Source organism: Zosterops lateralis (assembly GCF_965231275.1).
Source record: "Zosterops lateralis genome assembly, chromosome: 4".
Classification (NCBI taxonomy): domain Eukaryota; kingdom Metazoa; phylum Chordata; class Aves; order Passeriformes; family Zosteropidae; genus Zosterops; species Zosterops lateralis.
The window spans coordinates 59,073,136-59,088,606 of NC_139765.1; the positions used below are offsets into that span (position 1 = coordinate 59,073,136).

The 15,471-nt window shown below is 35.2% G+C and overlaps 1 protein-coding gene across 1 annotated transcript in view; it reads right to left on the reverse strand.

The window, feature by feature from the left end:
• The window catches only part of CPNE8 (copine 8), a 74,989-nt gene that overhangs the window by 24,051 nt on the left and 35,467 nt on the right, over positions 1–15,471 (reverse strand). The window contains exons 8-12 of the mRNA XM_083859033.1: positions 15,121–15,224; positions 13,189–13,293; positions 9,887–9,928; positions 4,919–4,994; positions 1,509–1,562 (exon numbers count right to left, since the gene is read on the reverse strand). Coding sequence (XP_083715159.1) covers positions 1,509–1,562; positions 4,919–4,994; positions 9,887–9,928; positions 13,189–13,293; positions 15,121–15,224 — 381 coding nt within the window. The remainder of the gene's footprint in view (positions 1–1,508; positions 1,563–4,918; positions 4,995–9,886; positions 9,929–13,188; positions 13,294–15,120; positions 15,225–15,471) is intronic.

Below are 15,471 nucleotides of genomic sequence, written 5' to 3' on the forward strand. Positions count from 1 at the left end.
CCTGGCTTGAAAATTTAAAAATTTGTGGAATAAAGAATATCTTGGGTAAATGATAAGGATAAGAAAAACAAAACTGCAGGCAAACACATAAGAAAGTGACCATGTGGAGAAGCAGAAGGGAAGCCTGAAGGACTACTAGAAGTAAGGGCAAATGGGGACAGAGATGACTTGATATCAAAAAGAATTTACAAAACCAACAGAAGAGAAGCAAAAAGAAAAGGTAAAGAAGGAAAAAGGAAAGAAAATTGCTAACAACCGTTTATTGGAAATTTTGATGTAATTGGAAGTAAAGAACAAGACAGTTGACTTTGCCTGTTCAAACATAAGTAAAATATGTTTTTTCAAATGCAGACACATACTTGGGAAGATGTGAAAGTATTTTAAACCAAAATCAACATGAAAATTGAATGTAAAAATACTTTTTTTTGCGCTTCTGTACCCTAAGGCAGATTTCATACCTAAAATTTTGAGTACACTTTTAGCACTGGTTGAAAACAACCACTTTACATAAGTTTCTCACTCACTAATTTAATGCACTAGAACTTGATTTTAACATGATAGACTTTAGTAAAAGGAATATGTTAGCAAAGAATAAATTACCTAACAAATTAGATATTGTATGGTAAATTTTAACAGGCAAGCTGCTTCTGCTAATTTTTCATAATTTAAAGCAAAGGTAGAAAAATAAGGTTTTAGTTTCTCACTGATAAACAGACTTAGACAAGAATGTGAGGATGTCAGAACATTCCTTCAAGGCTACTTTTCAGCATGAAAATAGCCCTACTGACTTCAGTGGAACTGCTCATGTGGAAAAAACCCACATGCTGGATGTGTTTACAAAAAACATCTCTTACAACTGATTAGGTTTTCCAATATAACAATCCTCAACATTTATCTTCACTTTTTTTTAAACAGTGTTCTGAACATCATGGATGCCAGGACATCAAAGCTGAGCAAGTGCTGAAGGGAAATACTTGCATTGCTATCAAATGGTTCATGAACATGAGAACAGAATATGGAATGCAAACCAAAAAAGAGCAATTCTCATCCCTAACAATAACGGACCTTTCAAAATAAACTAACAAAAACTCTGTTGGCAATAGAAATTGTTGACTCTTCTCAATTCAGCCATGATAAGCGTACTAGCTTTTAACAATGATAGCTCAGCAGATAAAATTTAAAAGAAAATTTATTTGTAGAAGTGCAGGTATGTTTCAGATAAAAATTAAAAAGTGTACAGTCCAATAGCTTCAATTATTTGACTGAAATTTTGGTAGAACTTATTTTGAAAACCAATGGTGACTTGACAGCACACCTAGACAAATTTTATATCACACTCTTCAAATTAAAAAAAAAAAACCTGAAAATAAATGCTGTGTAGAAGTAAATAGTTTATTGTGGTCTTGACATAAAGTTCTATTCTTCTAATCCTGTTAAATTACAAATCAACTACAACCTGTTAGAAGCAAGAATAAAAACATTCAGTAACATAAAATACATTTACTTACTGTTCCAGAATTAACATACTTTTTCTTTTTTCCTTTTTTCTTTGGATTTATTACCTAGAAACACAGATACAAACATTAAAACAGTATGATCCAATATAAAGACAATTGTAAGGTAATTTTAATGCAGAAAGTATTCTATTTCCAGTGCATTCTAAGTGTATTCAGCATCCTGTTTACTGAGGCATCTTGATGCTGGGATATGTGTGTAGGATCATCTGTGGATGGCAGGGAGAAGGAACTCTGCAGACCTGAGATATTCTAGAATACGTGGTTTTATTGCAAGGGCCGTGGGGAAAAAGGGCCTGACCTTCAGCCACCAGCCTCAGCTGAAGGGAAGTCCCAAAGAGAGGAAGAAAGAACAAGAGGGTAAGAGCTGAGAGAGAAGGGAGCAAGAGAGGTGGGAGCAAGAAAGCCAGAGAGAGGTGGCAGGGGTCAGAGCACAGGGGGAAGAGAGCAGGGGTAAAAGAGCAAGGGGGGGTAAGAGAGCTAAGAAAGAGAGAGTGAGGTCCTTGTTACAACACATTATATCTCCTTTTGTGCTGAATATTCTAATTTACAGTGACTAACCAATACAAGATACAAAAATCCTATAGAATTTATATACAGCCTATAAGAACTACTACATTACCATACTGTGTTATACTTTAAAAAATACTCTTTCAACTTTTCTCTTTTGCTACATTGACCTTTGGATCTCTTAGCCAGCAGAAGGGTATCTTCAATCAAAAGAGATTCTCCTTCAGCTAGCTAGACTATTGTTTTCAGGTTATATAGTAACTAAGACTCAGTATCTACAACTCAAAGTAAGCTTTCATTTCTATTTTGATTATAAAGTTCATATTTTCAGAATCTTTTGCTAAGCAATCATATTTATAAGGTTTCCCTGATTCACCTTCCCCAACATCTGTGCATGTTGAAAACCACTGAATTTAGCCTCATGGTACTTGTCAGGTGAGCCAGTGCTGGGACTCATATTTGACAAATAAGGGATGGGGGCAACAGAGATGAGAACGTTCATTGTATCTGAGAGCTCAGTGAAACACTCCTTGAATTTTCATAAGATTCTGCATTTTTCTGCATTCCTGATCGCAGTGTTTCAGTGTACGATGTCACCCCTGTGTCACCACACAATGCATTTCTTCACAATCCAGTTAATCTGTTTCCATCTGCTCCTCACAGCACCTGAGAAACACAAGAGCTGTTCTACACCCAATTTCTATACTTGGTGCAATGACAGGATCTTGTTGACAGGAAGAATGAATTTCATTAAATAGGTAATTTCATGAATACTGAATATTGAAGACCACCACTTGACTGGCATGCAGGAGTTGGGGGATGTCTCAGTGCACTCCCCATACCCAAGAATCTTCACAGAGCTGGACTATAAAGCATTAAACAGTTTTCTTGAAGGTCTGGAATCCATGCCTATAAAATTTCTCACTGTAGACACCAATTTTTTATTTTCCCCTTCTGGATACCTACAAAAGGCACATTTCGGTTAATTTTGTTACATACACATGAAAATGTACTCCTGCTTTTCCAGAAATGCACGTGGAATTGGAAGCAAAACATTATTTTGTTAATTAGGTCATTCAACAATCTCCTATGTATCTAGGAAATTCAATGCCTTATGGTTTACTGCCAAGTTTTACTGGAAACTGCTCACAGATGTTCTGCGAATGATAAGGAATGAAAACATTCCCAATTGAAATCTTAGTCACTTATCTGGTATAAAATATTTAAAGAAATTTCCCTGAAAATGGGCAAACTAGTAATACTTGTCTTCCAAAGACCTTCTCCCCCAATCAAAATGAAATTTCATTTAAAGATCCTATTCCTCGTACAACACAGAACAGCTGTGAAATGTAAGGCAGGAAGAGACAACTGTGATTTGAGGTCTTCCCAAACAGGCTAAACAAATGACTCACTCATTTCGCCCAGTATGCCACACTGATGTCATATAGTAAATATTCTGCAGAGCTTTTACTCCTTTATACACATATAAGCCCATTAACAATTAAAAAAAAAAAAAAACAATTCCTGCCCCTCCATTTAACAGTGTCTGATGAGCAATAGATTAAACCTGTGTAATGGTGGTAATTAAACAATGCAGCAATTCTTGTTGAGCCAAAATCTTAGCCAGAAAGTGACTCCCGCTGACATTTGCCCAGAAGAGGAAGATGAAAGTAACAGGCTGCCTGTCTGCCCTGTGGCAGTTCATTCACTGCTCTCCAGAATTCAATGGTCAGGCCTGAATTAGCAGCATATTGCTTGCCAGCAGTCATTAAATGCCAAAGAGAAGATTCATTTGAACTTTCTGCTTCAGGTAACTTGACAATTGGCTTCTTAGGAATTGCAAGGAACTGCACTAGAGCTTGGAGTGAAATATCATGGGAAATAAGGCATCTACTTGGAAGCAAAGATTAATTAAATGACAGCTTGTTTCTCCCCTGTAATTCATAGTACTACAATTATTATATTTATGCAGAAGTTTTTTTCATATTTCAGGTAAATTTAGAAATTAAACAGCATTTTTTAGTCTCTGAAAGTTTTACACTCCTGCAGGAACCTAGAAAGCTACATGAATTATAATGAACCTATTAAAAAAAGCTCAATTGAATAAAGGTGGCTCTAGCAAGGTTTCTAATCTTTAAATACGAGACACTCACTCAAACTTCTCTACCTGCCTTGGGTTAGTTTGTAAAAGCAAAATGTTTAAAAAAAGCATTTGCCCAGTATTTTTTCTTCTAATACTGTACAGACTGATCAAGTAGAAGCTGTACCCAAGCATGGAGGACTGGAGTGTGGGGAGGCAAACACGAGCTGCTCAGGAAATGCACACTGTTGCTAGGAGTATGATACTGACACTGCATTTAAGAAACTGAAAAATTACTTAAGATGTTATGACAGAATACTCCTGGTAGGGTAGGATTTGTGTCAGTGATACAACAGGAGAGGACATTTCCACTGCACACAGTAATCTATGTTATGACACTATTCACAGGAAACTACTGTAACTCTAGAGTTGATCTTGGATCTAAGTAAAAAAACATGGCTTTCAGTTATCTTTGTCCAAGTCTGCACAGCACCTTTGCTCATCTTCAAAATAAAAGTGCAGCACATAACTGGAGCACCCTGCTTCCCTGCCTTCTTTCATGCTTACCCAAACCATTACATTTGTTACCACCTATCTTAGGACTATGAAAACACTGAAGTTTAATGGCAATAGTCTGGGACCAATTAGAGGATACCTTAAGGAATAACAAAGATCTGTACACCATAGGAAGAAGAGAAAAAAGGGTTATAGTTGCACAGGCTTAACCACCACATTAGGGCAATAATAGCTTTCCATTGTTTTCAGTGTTTTCTCATGTATTTCCTGAGAGTGAGTAAATACTCATAATACTTACCTCATAAACATTGAACTGAGATTGCCCTCTTGACAACTCTCTGTAACTTGTTGTGAATTCCCCGATGAAATCATGGCTGTTTGAAAAATAAGATTTTTGAATCAAATGCACAACATTTAGGAATTTAAACATGTATTTTGTCTATTAATGCAAAAGAGACACACAGCCAGTATGAACTGATATCCAAGAAACAAGTAATGGCAACAGATAAAATTTGCTTAAAATCCTTATTACTCCCTCTGTTTTGTATATATCCTGTTAGTAATGCAAATTTAGAGTTGGAAAGTATTAGCTTAAATTTTTTTGATGGTTTTTTGTTTAACTTAGCTGCACAATGAGGACTATGTTGTAAATCAGTGACTGACTCCAATGTAAGTTTGCAGAATCTGAAAAAACAGAGTGGGCTACCAAAGACTGTCACCATTTCCTCAGTGGATGACCACTGGCACTACGGGCTCTGAATTGCATATGAGGCTGTGTGAGAGAAGGAGGGTTACTGAAAGCATGAAAGGAGTAACTTAAACCAGAAAAGACCAGCCCTCCTAATCTGTGTAACACAACATTGAACTTTCAAAGGGAAGACCCAAAGTTTATTTCAGCTCCTCTGTCTTCCCATCTGGGAAGAGAAAACCAATGCACTGAGGCTACTCAGCTTATGGCATCATGGGAAAGCAAATCCTAACCTAACAGTAAGGAGTGGTTATCAAGCTTCTCCTTTCTAAGTTCTGTTCCTGCTCTAAGAATACATTTGGCACTCCTGTGCTGCCATTCACCTTTTAAAAACTGCTTAGCCAATGCAGGGCTGGCACATTGGCAAGGAGGCACTGTGAGCACAGTGGCCAGAGAGAGTTGCAGTGGGGGAAGCACAGCTGAGGAAGGTGCCCGGGCTCAGGGGACTGGGGCACAGAAACCACAGGGCTGCCACACATGACTAAGCTGCAGGTTTGTATCTCAGACAGGTACCTGAAATGGAAGGACTGCAGGGGTCAGTGCCCCAACCATCAGCTACACGACTCCCAGCAGTCACAAGTTCTGTCCCCATTCTCTGCTCTGCCCAGCTGAACTTTCCCCACTGCTTCTCCAGATTTTCCCTGCTGTGCCCCAAGAAGGTATTGTATTTCCTCTACACTCTGCCTCCACATGTGGTGAGCTATGAAGCTAACTGTTTTACCTTCCCTCCAATGGTAAACTACTACAGAAATTCAAAGTTTTATGACTTCGTGACATGCAAAACTTGTTTTTAAGAAATTCAGCACAGTTCTAATTAAGCTATAAATATTAAAAGCAAATTTAAATAAATCTGAATGTTGCAAAATGAAAAATGGAAACAATCCATAACAACATGAAATTTTTTCTTGCTTTATTCATAATGAAATTAAACAAAAAATCACCCTCGAATATAAATCTCATTTTCTGAAATCAGCATGAATTCACAAAATATGTAAATCAAACAAATAAAAGGTTCAGTCATCATGCTAATGCAAAATAAGCAAAGCTAAAAATACGGTAAGAAAGCTTGAGAAATAATGTATGTTAAAGACATTCCTCATTACCCAGATTCAGAAGGGGCCACCTCACATGAAACACTCCACTTTCAGCTGGAAGATAATCAAACGGCTTCCAAAACAAAGACTTTTCTTAAGAAATGTATTTTAGAGGTATATCTGTGCTTAAATGCTCTCCAGACTGCAAGAACTATTTTAGCAGGGAACAGAGGAAGCCATCCTCAAGGTGTATTTAACCTTGGGTAACCATGGCACTGGAGAAAAATATGTATTGCTTAAAATGGAACTTTTCCCTTTTGTAACAGCTCTAACATTTTATTTTCAAATAAAGTTGTATATTTTGAAGGCAGAAATTCAAGCAATAGTTCAATGACTACCTCCAAACATGCTGCAGCAAACAGATAACATGAGCCATTCCAGACAGGACTGTTCTCTAGGGAACAAAAGAATCCAAATTGCTTAAAAGTAATTGCTCCTTTAATTCTAAGAGACATTGGAAAGCCTCCTTTCCCTATGGCTATACACAAACACTGACAAGACCTGAGCTAGAAAGATATGATTCCTCTGATGAATCATGTTAAAAAAGTATGGGCACACATAAGCAGTCTCAGAGCTCTCTGCACTCAACTTGGATCTTTACAGTTGGTGTTCTGGTGGATGTACACGCCACCACTAAGCTGGCCCTGAAGGCTGAGCACCTGTTGGACAAAATATGCTTCTGCCAGATATAAAAGTCATTAAGACAATATTCTAACATCAATCATCACTCCTTATTAGTCTCTGGATTAAGAATCCAAAGTACTTATTCTCTTTGCCTGCCTAACACCAAATTTTCCTAGACTTACAGACTTTCATCCATGAGTGGCATATCAGAACACTGAACTAGTCTTAGCACACAGAATTATCACCTAAAGCCCATCTCCCTAAGTTTTCCACTTTCAACCCTGTGTTTTCAAGTGCTGAAAATAATTTTCAAAATGGTATTAACTTTGCATTTTTTATTATCTACAGGAATAAAACAAAAGAGGAAAGGACAATCATAATCAGAAAGATGTCAATGAGTAAGGAGAAAATGCAAGAATTTAAAAATCAACTATCTATCTGGAGAAGGAAGACAAAGGACAAAAAACAAGGTGAAAGAGCTTAGAATCTGAAATTTAAAATCTCTCCTGCAGTATTCATATTCTCAGATGAATGCTTCTGTGGCCCCAGGTTAGCATGACAATATTTAAGCTTTATAACTCAACACGCCCCTTTCCCTATGTAAGAGATCATAAATGTCAGGACTATGAAATGACTTCTGCAACATGCACGATAAGTGAAATTTTTTCTGAAAGTAAATGAAAAAGCTTTCAGAGAGAACTAAAAACATCACAGTATTGCTGATGTGAAGTTGTGCATGATCTTATCTTTTTCCTTCTGTTAGACCTGTCTGCAAGTGCTTCATATATAAGGACATTCAATAAAAAACCCTAAAAACAACTGGGCTTGTCCCAGGTAACAAAACCAACTTTGATGACTTCTTATAGCATCAAATATTTTGGGCTTCATCACAGCTCTTAGAAGCAATAAAAGGTATCAGAACAAGTTGTTCACGTTTCATCAATTTTTGTGCAAAAACTGGTTTGACACAAAGACATGTTTAATAATTAATGGTGTTAATGTTACCAAGGGAATGTATTACTCTTTGTCAGGAAGTTTTATGTGATGCTTGAAAATAAATAAGAGCTCTCTGATGATGATAACACAATCATGATATTACATTACAATTACTCTAACAACATAATAATTTAGGAACATGAAGAAAGAAGCTCAACCCAAAGCATCATGGTGCTATTTTTCAAAGCACAGGTAACACAGAATGGTGAAAACGGGAACTTTTTAGTCAAAATGAAGTCAAGTCATGATTCAGAAATCAAGTATATGCACCATAACTTTGTCCTCCTGATTGCAGAACAGCCTGTAATATTCAGAATAACTTCCTTTGCTATCTAGAGAGCGGGTAATCTTTCCAAGATTGGTCCTGCCCAGTCTGCACATCTCTGGAGCACAGATTCAGTGGGGTGAGGTGTCCAGCTGGTGTAACAACAGCTTATAAAAACTGTCCATCACAAATGGAAATTAATATAAACTGAGGAACAGCAGAGCTGTACAAAAAACTGTTAGAGTAACTCTTGAATGGGATTAATTTCAGATATACTTGGCAATGTCAAAGTTAAATTAGGCACTTAGGTTTTGCTATGATCACTATGTAAGTTTATAGGCACCACCAACTGGCAATTTATTTCAGGTAGGATGGATTCAATCATACCATTTTCCCCTGTAAGCCACTGAAGTAGCTTAAATTATTAGTCCAATCTATTTGTCTGATTTTTGTATTGTCTAAAGTTACATGAAATGAGTGCTGTCTCATCTTTCAGGGGAATTTTACATGTAAGATGTCAGGGCTCAGTGTGCTTCTAAATTCAAAATAGACAGAGAGCAAAAAAGAAAACCCAAACCCATTAGAATAAAAAGGAAAACGTGTAAATGGTATCCCTTCACTTTTTGTTTCAGATATTAATTGTTCAGATATTAATTTTATAGGTATCCAGTACCTATCTGAATCACAGTATCATTATCTATAACACTAGAAGCAAATTGCATTGGTAGTATTAAAGACATTACTGTAGAATAAATAGTATATTTTAAAAATCAAAATGCAAGTGCATATCCATATATTTTAAAGTATAAATTAAGATGGACCAACTTAAAGATAAATGGAAACAAACATATTCAGAGATTTATGAATACAATTTCTAATCAAAGTATTAAGATATAAGCTCAAACATTTTTAAAAGAATGAGAGGTATCAATCTACTGGGTTAAAAAATAATTCTACCTTGTTTGTCAAAATAAAGGCAATTTGAAAGGCCCATTTCTTCAGAAAAATGCACAGCCTGTACACTGGGGTTCACAGCTCTTAAGAATAACAGATAACCTCCTGAATTTATCAGCAGAAATTCCACATATATTCCACTGTCCTCTTTCAAGGGGACTTATACAAAACTCAGGCTTTTTACATTATTGTAAACTCCAACTCCAGAGTTTACAATAATGTTTTGATGAAGACAACATGGAAATGACCATTCAGACCCGATCTGAAATTAGGGTAATTAATAGGTGGCTTCTACAATGCAATATTTAGAGTAAGCAATGAGTAGCCATTGCAAGCATGTGCATTTTATCATGTTCCATGGATGAATATACACACAGCAGGTTTGAAATAGGTTAATGTATTGGTATTTACCACAACTGCAAAACACAGAGCTGTATCACAGCAGAATCCTTCCAGTACCTGTCTGTACCTTTAAATACTGACAAACAACTAGCTACCTCCAATATTATGCTGGACACTAAATATTTATGTTTTAAAATACGTATAAACATGCAAGGATAACGCTTAACAGAAATAATGTCTTACCTTCCATCTCTATCCCAGTCGTATACTTCTACTTTAATTGTCCTAAAATAATAATAAAAAAAACAACAACACAACCCTATTAAAATGTTAAATATGTATCCAAATTGCTTTTAAGATTAATAGCATAGGGGTGCATCAATGATGCCAAATCCAAAAAGCAGAATTTTTCAGTCATTTCTCATGGGGCAGCAAATAGCCTGTCAGGTAACACAACACATCTTCATAAATCAATAGCTAAATACAGTGGAAGCTAAGGAAACAATAAAACACATTGGAAGTTTAACCAATATATTTTACTTGCTGATGCTCTGAATTTTCTGTGGTTATTTAAATAAATGATTCTTTAAACCTTAAAGTATTATCAAAGTTTTTAAGAACTGTTTCCTTATGAGTAAAGTGAACCCTTGAAGGCAGCTCTAACCTTGCTTTGGGGATGACTGGGAAACAGATAAAAAGGAAAAAGCAATTTCCTGAGTAAAGATCAATCATATTTCACATATTTACTTCAAAAGTGGATTTCTTAAAATGCAAATACTACAGAGCATATTATCATCAACATCCTTGATGAAACAGGAAAGATATATGAGGCTAGAGACAGTATATAGCTTTATTCATCTCCTTTTACTACAGAAAGTGTATCTGTGTAAGCAAATTCAACTGTCTCTAACTGAATTCTATTTGGCCTAAAATGAACTGAACACAGGATAGAAAAATAGCACCTCCAGACCTCCTGTATTTTAAGCAACAACTTAACTTACTTTTATTCTTCAGAACAGTTTCACATGAAATGAAGTCATGAGGGTTGTTTCATTAAGAGGGAATAAGAATCAAAGCAATTGCTTTATAATGTGCTTCCATGGAAACTGCTCTTCATTCTTCCAATGACATACAGTCAAATATAAACTGATTTGTTTTCTTTACTAAGAAGGGACTCATTAGGGATAAAGCTGACCAACAGCTGATACTACATACAATAAAATATCAAGTAATTCACATCTGGATGTTTTTCCACATTTTTTAATATACCAAAATAGGTAAAGGAGGAGTTGCTTTGTCTGGATGTAACTTTTCAACTCAAATTTAAAGGCTCCTAACCACACCATTTGTTATATTTTATAGCTCTTGCATAATTCAGATTGGATTTAAGGCACCTTACAATGAATACTGATTAAAGGGAAAGCTGTTCTGCAGAACAAAGTGAAAAACAACTCCAAACCTCTTTTATCCCATCAAGTATTTTAACCTCCAAAGGAAACTACTTTAACCTTCAGAGGAATTCAGCAAAAAAAAGGCAACATCAGTGTCTTTTTCCCTAAACAACCATTATTTTACTTACATTTCAAAACTTGTTATGACAGACAGAACACATCACTAAGTTAAGATTTATGTAAGGTTTAGTGGGATTTAAATTTTGAATTGTCTTACAAATCTGTGTTCAAATAGCAAAATTATCTCAGTGACAAAACTTGGATAACTAAAATAAATTATTAAGAATACCAAGATAAATTTCTGAGAAGGATCTTCAGACACGTAACTGAAGTAAGAGCAATTCATCCTTGAATAAAGCTCCTCTCTACTGAAATTTATTTCATACTAAAGGATTAATTACAGATCTTGACTTTTATCTATTTTGCATGATATGCAAGATATTAAAAGACCTTTCCAATCTCCACACGCTGAAATTTAACCTTTACCTTAAAGGACACAGTTTAGAGGATGGGTTTCCTATTTTAATATTAAAAAACCCACTTTCATTTAAAAATAATCAAGGTTAGAGATGGGTTATCTCTGTTTTAAAACTTTTATGCAGAAAATAACTGTAAGTGCTTTTTGAGAGCTCACACTAAAAGAAAGAACAAAGACATTCAACACTAAGTACTACCGCAGTACTGAAATGCCATTCCTTTGATGTCTGAAAACATGGTATAATCCCATAGTTTGAGAAAAAATAAGCAAATCTTGGTCATTCCATAATGAAAACGTGGAGAGAATTCACTCAGAAGAATGCATTAGTTGAAGATTTAGTCTCCTCCACACCAGAATAAACATTTATTGCGATTTCTTTTACTAATGACATTATTCCCACCTTTCACATCTATCACAGGACCCAGAGCACCAAAATTTTATCCACAAAACTATCACTACCTGAAAGAAACCTTTGAGGTTTGTGCTTTTATGTATTACCATGTGGATGTCAGGATGTTAATCCTTACCTTTATAGAAAGACGTGTTTTCTAATTAAAAAACCTGAAACCTCCAAAAATTTTTCTGGACTATCAGCAGCTTAATTTGAATTAACCTGACAGATAATGACTACTTCTTAATTTGAAACATGACTGTTGTATGCAGGACTATGAAGTTTCATGGAGCCTTTATTCACTGAGCACACTATGTTGAAAGTAGGTCAACAGTGATAATTTGATGAGTGCTATTGCACTTTAAAGTTCCCTTAATTTGGAATGCTGGAGTTATTTCAATATGCATGCATCACAACATCTTTTCTAATTATTATGAAACCTTTTTTTTTTTAGTATGATAAACAGTGCAGTGTCCAGAGACTAGCTTAATGAATACTATTTTGTTTATGTATTATGCACATTAACCCAAATACAAGTAAAAAATTCTATTTGAATATGCTCATTACAAAATTGCTTTGTTTTTATTGCATCTAAGTGAAAGAGTAACCAACACAGCCATTTTTAAGGAGTCTAAAATACCCATTTCCACTGAACTTATTTGTTATTAGGGGTAAAATGTTGATTAAAAACATGGTATTATTACCATATAAAGACAGATCCTTTTATATGGCACCACTGAAAACTTCAAATCTGAAGATGACTAACTTCTGTGTTTCTCATCTACTGATCTATGTATTTTAAATATAATAATATAATTTAATATAATATAATTTTCATTTATCATCATCCTCTGACATTGCATTGTCACCCAAGGAAAACAGATTATCATTGTTCCTCATTGAAACATTAAAAAATACTTGTGTACACTTGTCATAGAGACCATGCTTTAAATTAGTCTTTTCTTTCTGTTTCTAATTCACACCACAGAGAGCAAGGATTTTTTTCCAGAAAACACCACTAGCATTTCCTACAGATTTAGCATATCTGCTTTATTTTTCTAAATTCTTTAATGCAATGAATGGTTTTGAACACCTATTATCCTTTCAAAATGTTGATTAAATAACACCAGGGACTGGACTGGATAGAAAAAGTTACATACAAAAGAACACACAGGTTAGGGAGAAAAAATCTGAATGTACTAAAAAAACTTAAGCTACAGCTTACCGGTCATAGTCTCCATTACACAAGGCTCTGACAGAAATCTTGAATGCCTGCCACACAGGATTTAATGTATTTTTTACAACTTCTGTTTTGTGGCAGATTGTAAAACTGTAATTGAAACAAAAAAATAAAAGATATATTTTGTATTTATTTACTTTTTCTTTTGTGTCAAAGATGGAATTAAAAAAACTGTAATCATCCATACATACAACATCTATATAAAATATAAGGTAAGAAAAAAAGAAATATGGTGAAATCAGAAGGAAGGGAAGACTGAAGAGACCCACTGGAGAGAGATTACAGACTAGAGTGCTAAACAACTCTAAATCTAAAATCTAAATCTAAAATGGTTTTACCCAAAGCTTCAAGAGGAACTATAACCATCCAGTGAAAATTTCAGAGAAAAGCAGTCCACCCCACTTGTTTAAACAGACCTTGTACATGCAGGAATTAGTCACAGATCCAGAATGAAAGCAACCTTGTGAGGATCTGAGACTCTTTCCTTAGAGATTAAGAAACTGATCCAAGGGAATGATGGCTTTCTGATTCTTATTCCCCATCTTATGTCCATAATTTTTTAACCAGGGCTGTTTTAGGTAAAACATATAAGTTTCTGTGAGATTCCATTATCACCTTATCTCATTAACTGTATTAGCACATTCTCCTTTCTTTAAATGATGCAAAATTAAAATACCTATTTTGAAGGTCCCCATCCTGGGGACTGAATTGTTCAAAAGAAAACAAGAGACAAAGTCACTGGTGAAATCATTACTGAAATTCCTCATCCAGTTGCAACTAAATTATCCTTTGAGGGAATGTTCTTCTTGTGCCCCAAACATCTACACTTTTATACTGGCTATGATTCGAAAGACATGCCTGAAACTGAAAAAAAGAATCAAAAAAAGGAAGTATCCTTCTGCCACAGGTGCAGAAGTACTGCCCCAACATCCTGTTGGAATCAGGAGACCCATAAAGCATCACTGGCTCAAAATTCACCCCTTAGAAGGAATGGGAAAGAAAGGCACCCAAGGCCAAGAGAGGCTGTGTGTACCAGTAACACCCAAAGAGGTTTCACAAGTGACCTTAATGCCACTCACAAAGGAGTCATAACTTCTCCAGGCTTGCAGTTTTACATATGCAGTGTTTACTCAGGAAACTGTTCCTGTAATCTGCCTCCAAGAGAAAAGAGCAGGTAACACACACATACACCCATACACAGATTTATGTTAACAACTGTTCCACTTAAGCTACAGATAAAAGTAGTATCATATAACTCTAGCCTCTGGTTTGATACATGTTAGACATGAGGACTTTCAGTTTTCAGGAAATCTTAACCTGCCAGTACAGCCTCACAAAGGCAGAGTGTTGTGTTGATCAGTGCATGTCAAGGCTTAGCAGTGGAACAGCAGAAATTAATCTACTTTAACAAATTAAAGCATGAATGTAGCAAACACCATTTGTAAAAAATATAAACTCTAATTTAGAGATTTTAAAATTCAATCTCGTAGAACTCTGTTAAAAAGATACAAGACATTTCCTAATTTAAATTTGCAGTATAAAATGGTTTTATCTAACACAATTTCTAAGCATTAGCATATTTTGCAGCTACAATTTTCTTTGAGTGAGAACTCTATTTAATTTAAATGCATACTAAATCTTAGCGAAAGTAACACTATTTAGCTATTTTATTACAATTGTCATAGTGCTCTATATTTATGAGGTATTTACCTCTAAAAACCCTGAATTGCAATATTTGATCAATTTGTTGCAATGGTTTTATTTCTGTACTGCATAACATGACAAAATGAAATCCAACAAACATTATAAAATAAACACAGCTTAACCTGAAAAATGCAAAAAAACCACCAACTATATTATCTGTAAATAATTAGGTTGCCTAATTATGAGCAGAAAAAATTCTGAACCGGCACCTACCTGCCATCTTCATTGCTACGATGAAATACAAGGAAAGGATCGGATTTCCCAAAGAAGTCCTTCTTGTCTAGCTTGTTTGCACAAAATTGCATTAAAACTGAGTCCTGAAATGTGTAATAAAGAAAAATTACAGACAGCATGCAGTCTACTACACAAAAAAAAAAAAAAAAAAAAAAAAAAAAAAAACCAACACAAACCAAACAAACAAACAAAAAAACCCTAAACTATGCAAATAGAAAACCAAATAAACGGGGATATCTGTCTTCTAAATGCCCTCTACATATTTACATTTGTGCAATGTCTTCATAGTGCAGTTTGAATGGCTGGAACCAAGAATTCCTCTGCAGGGGC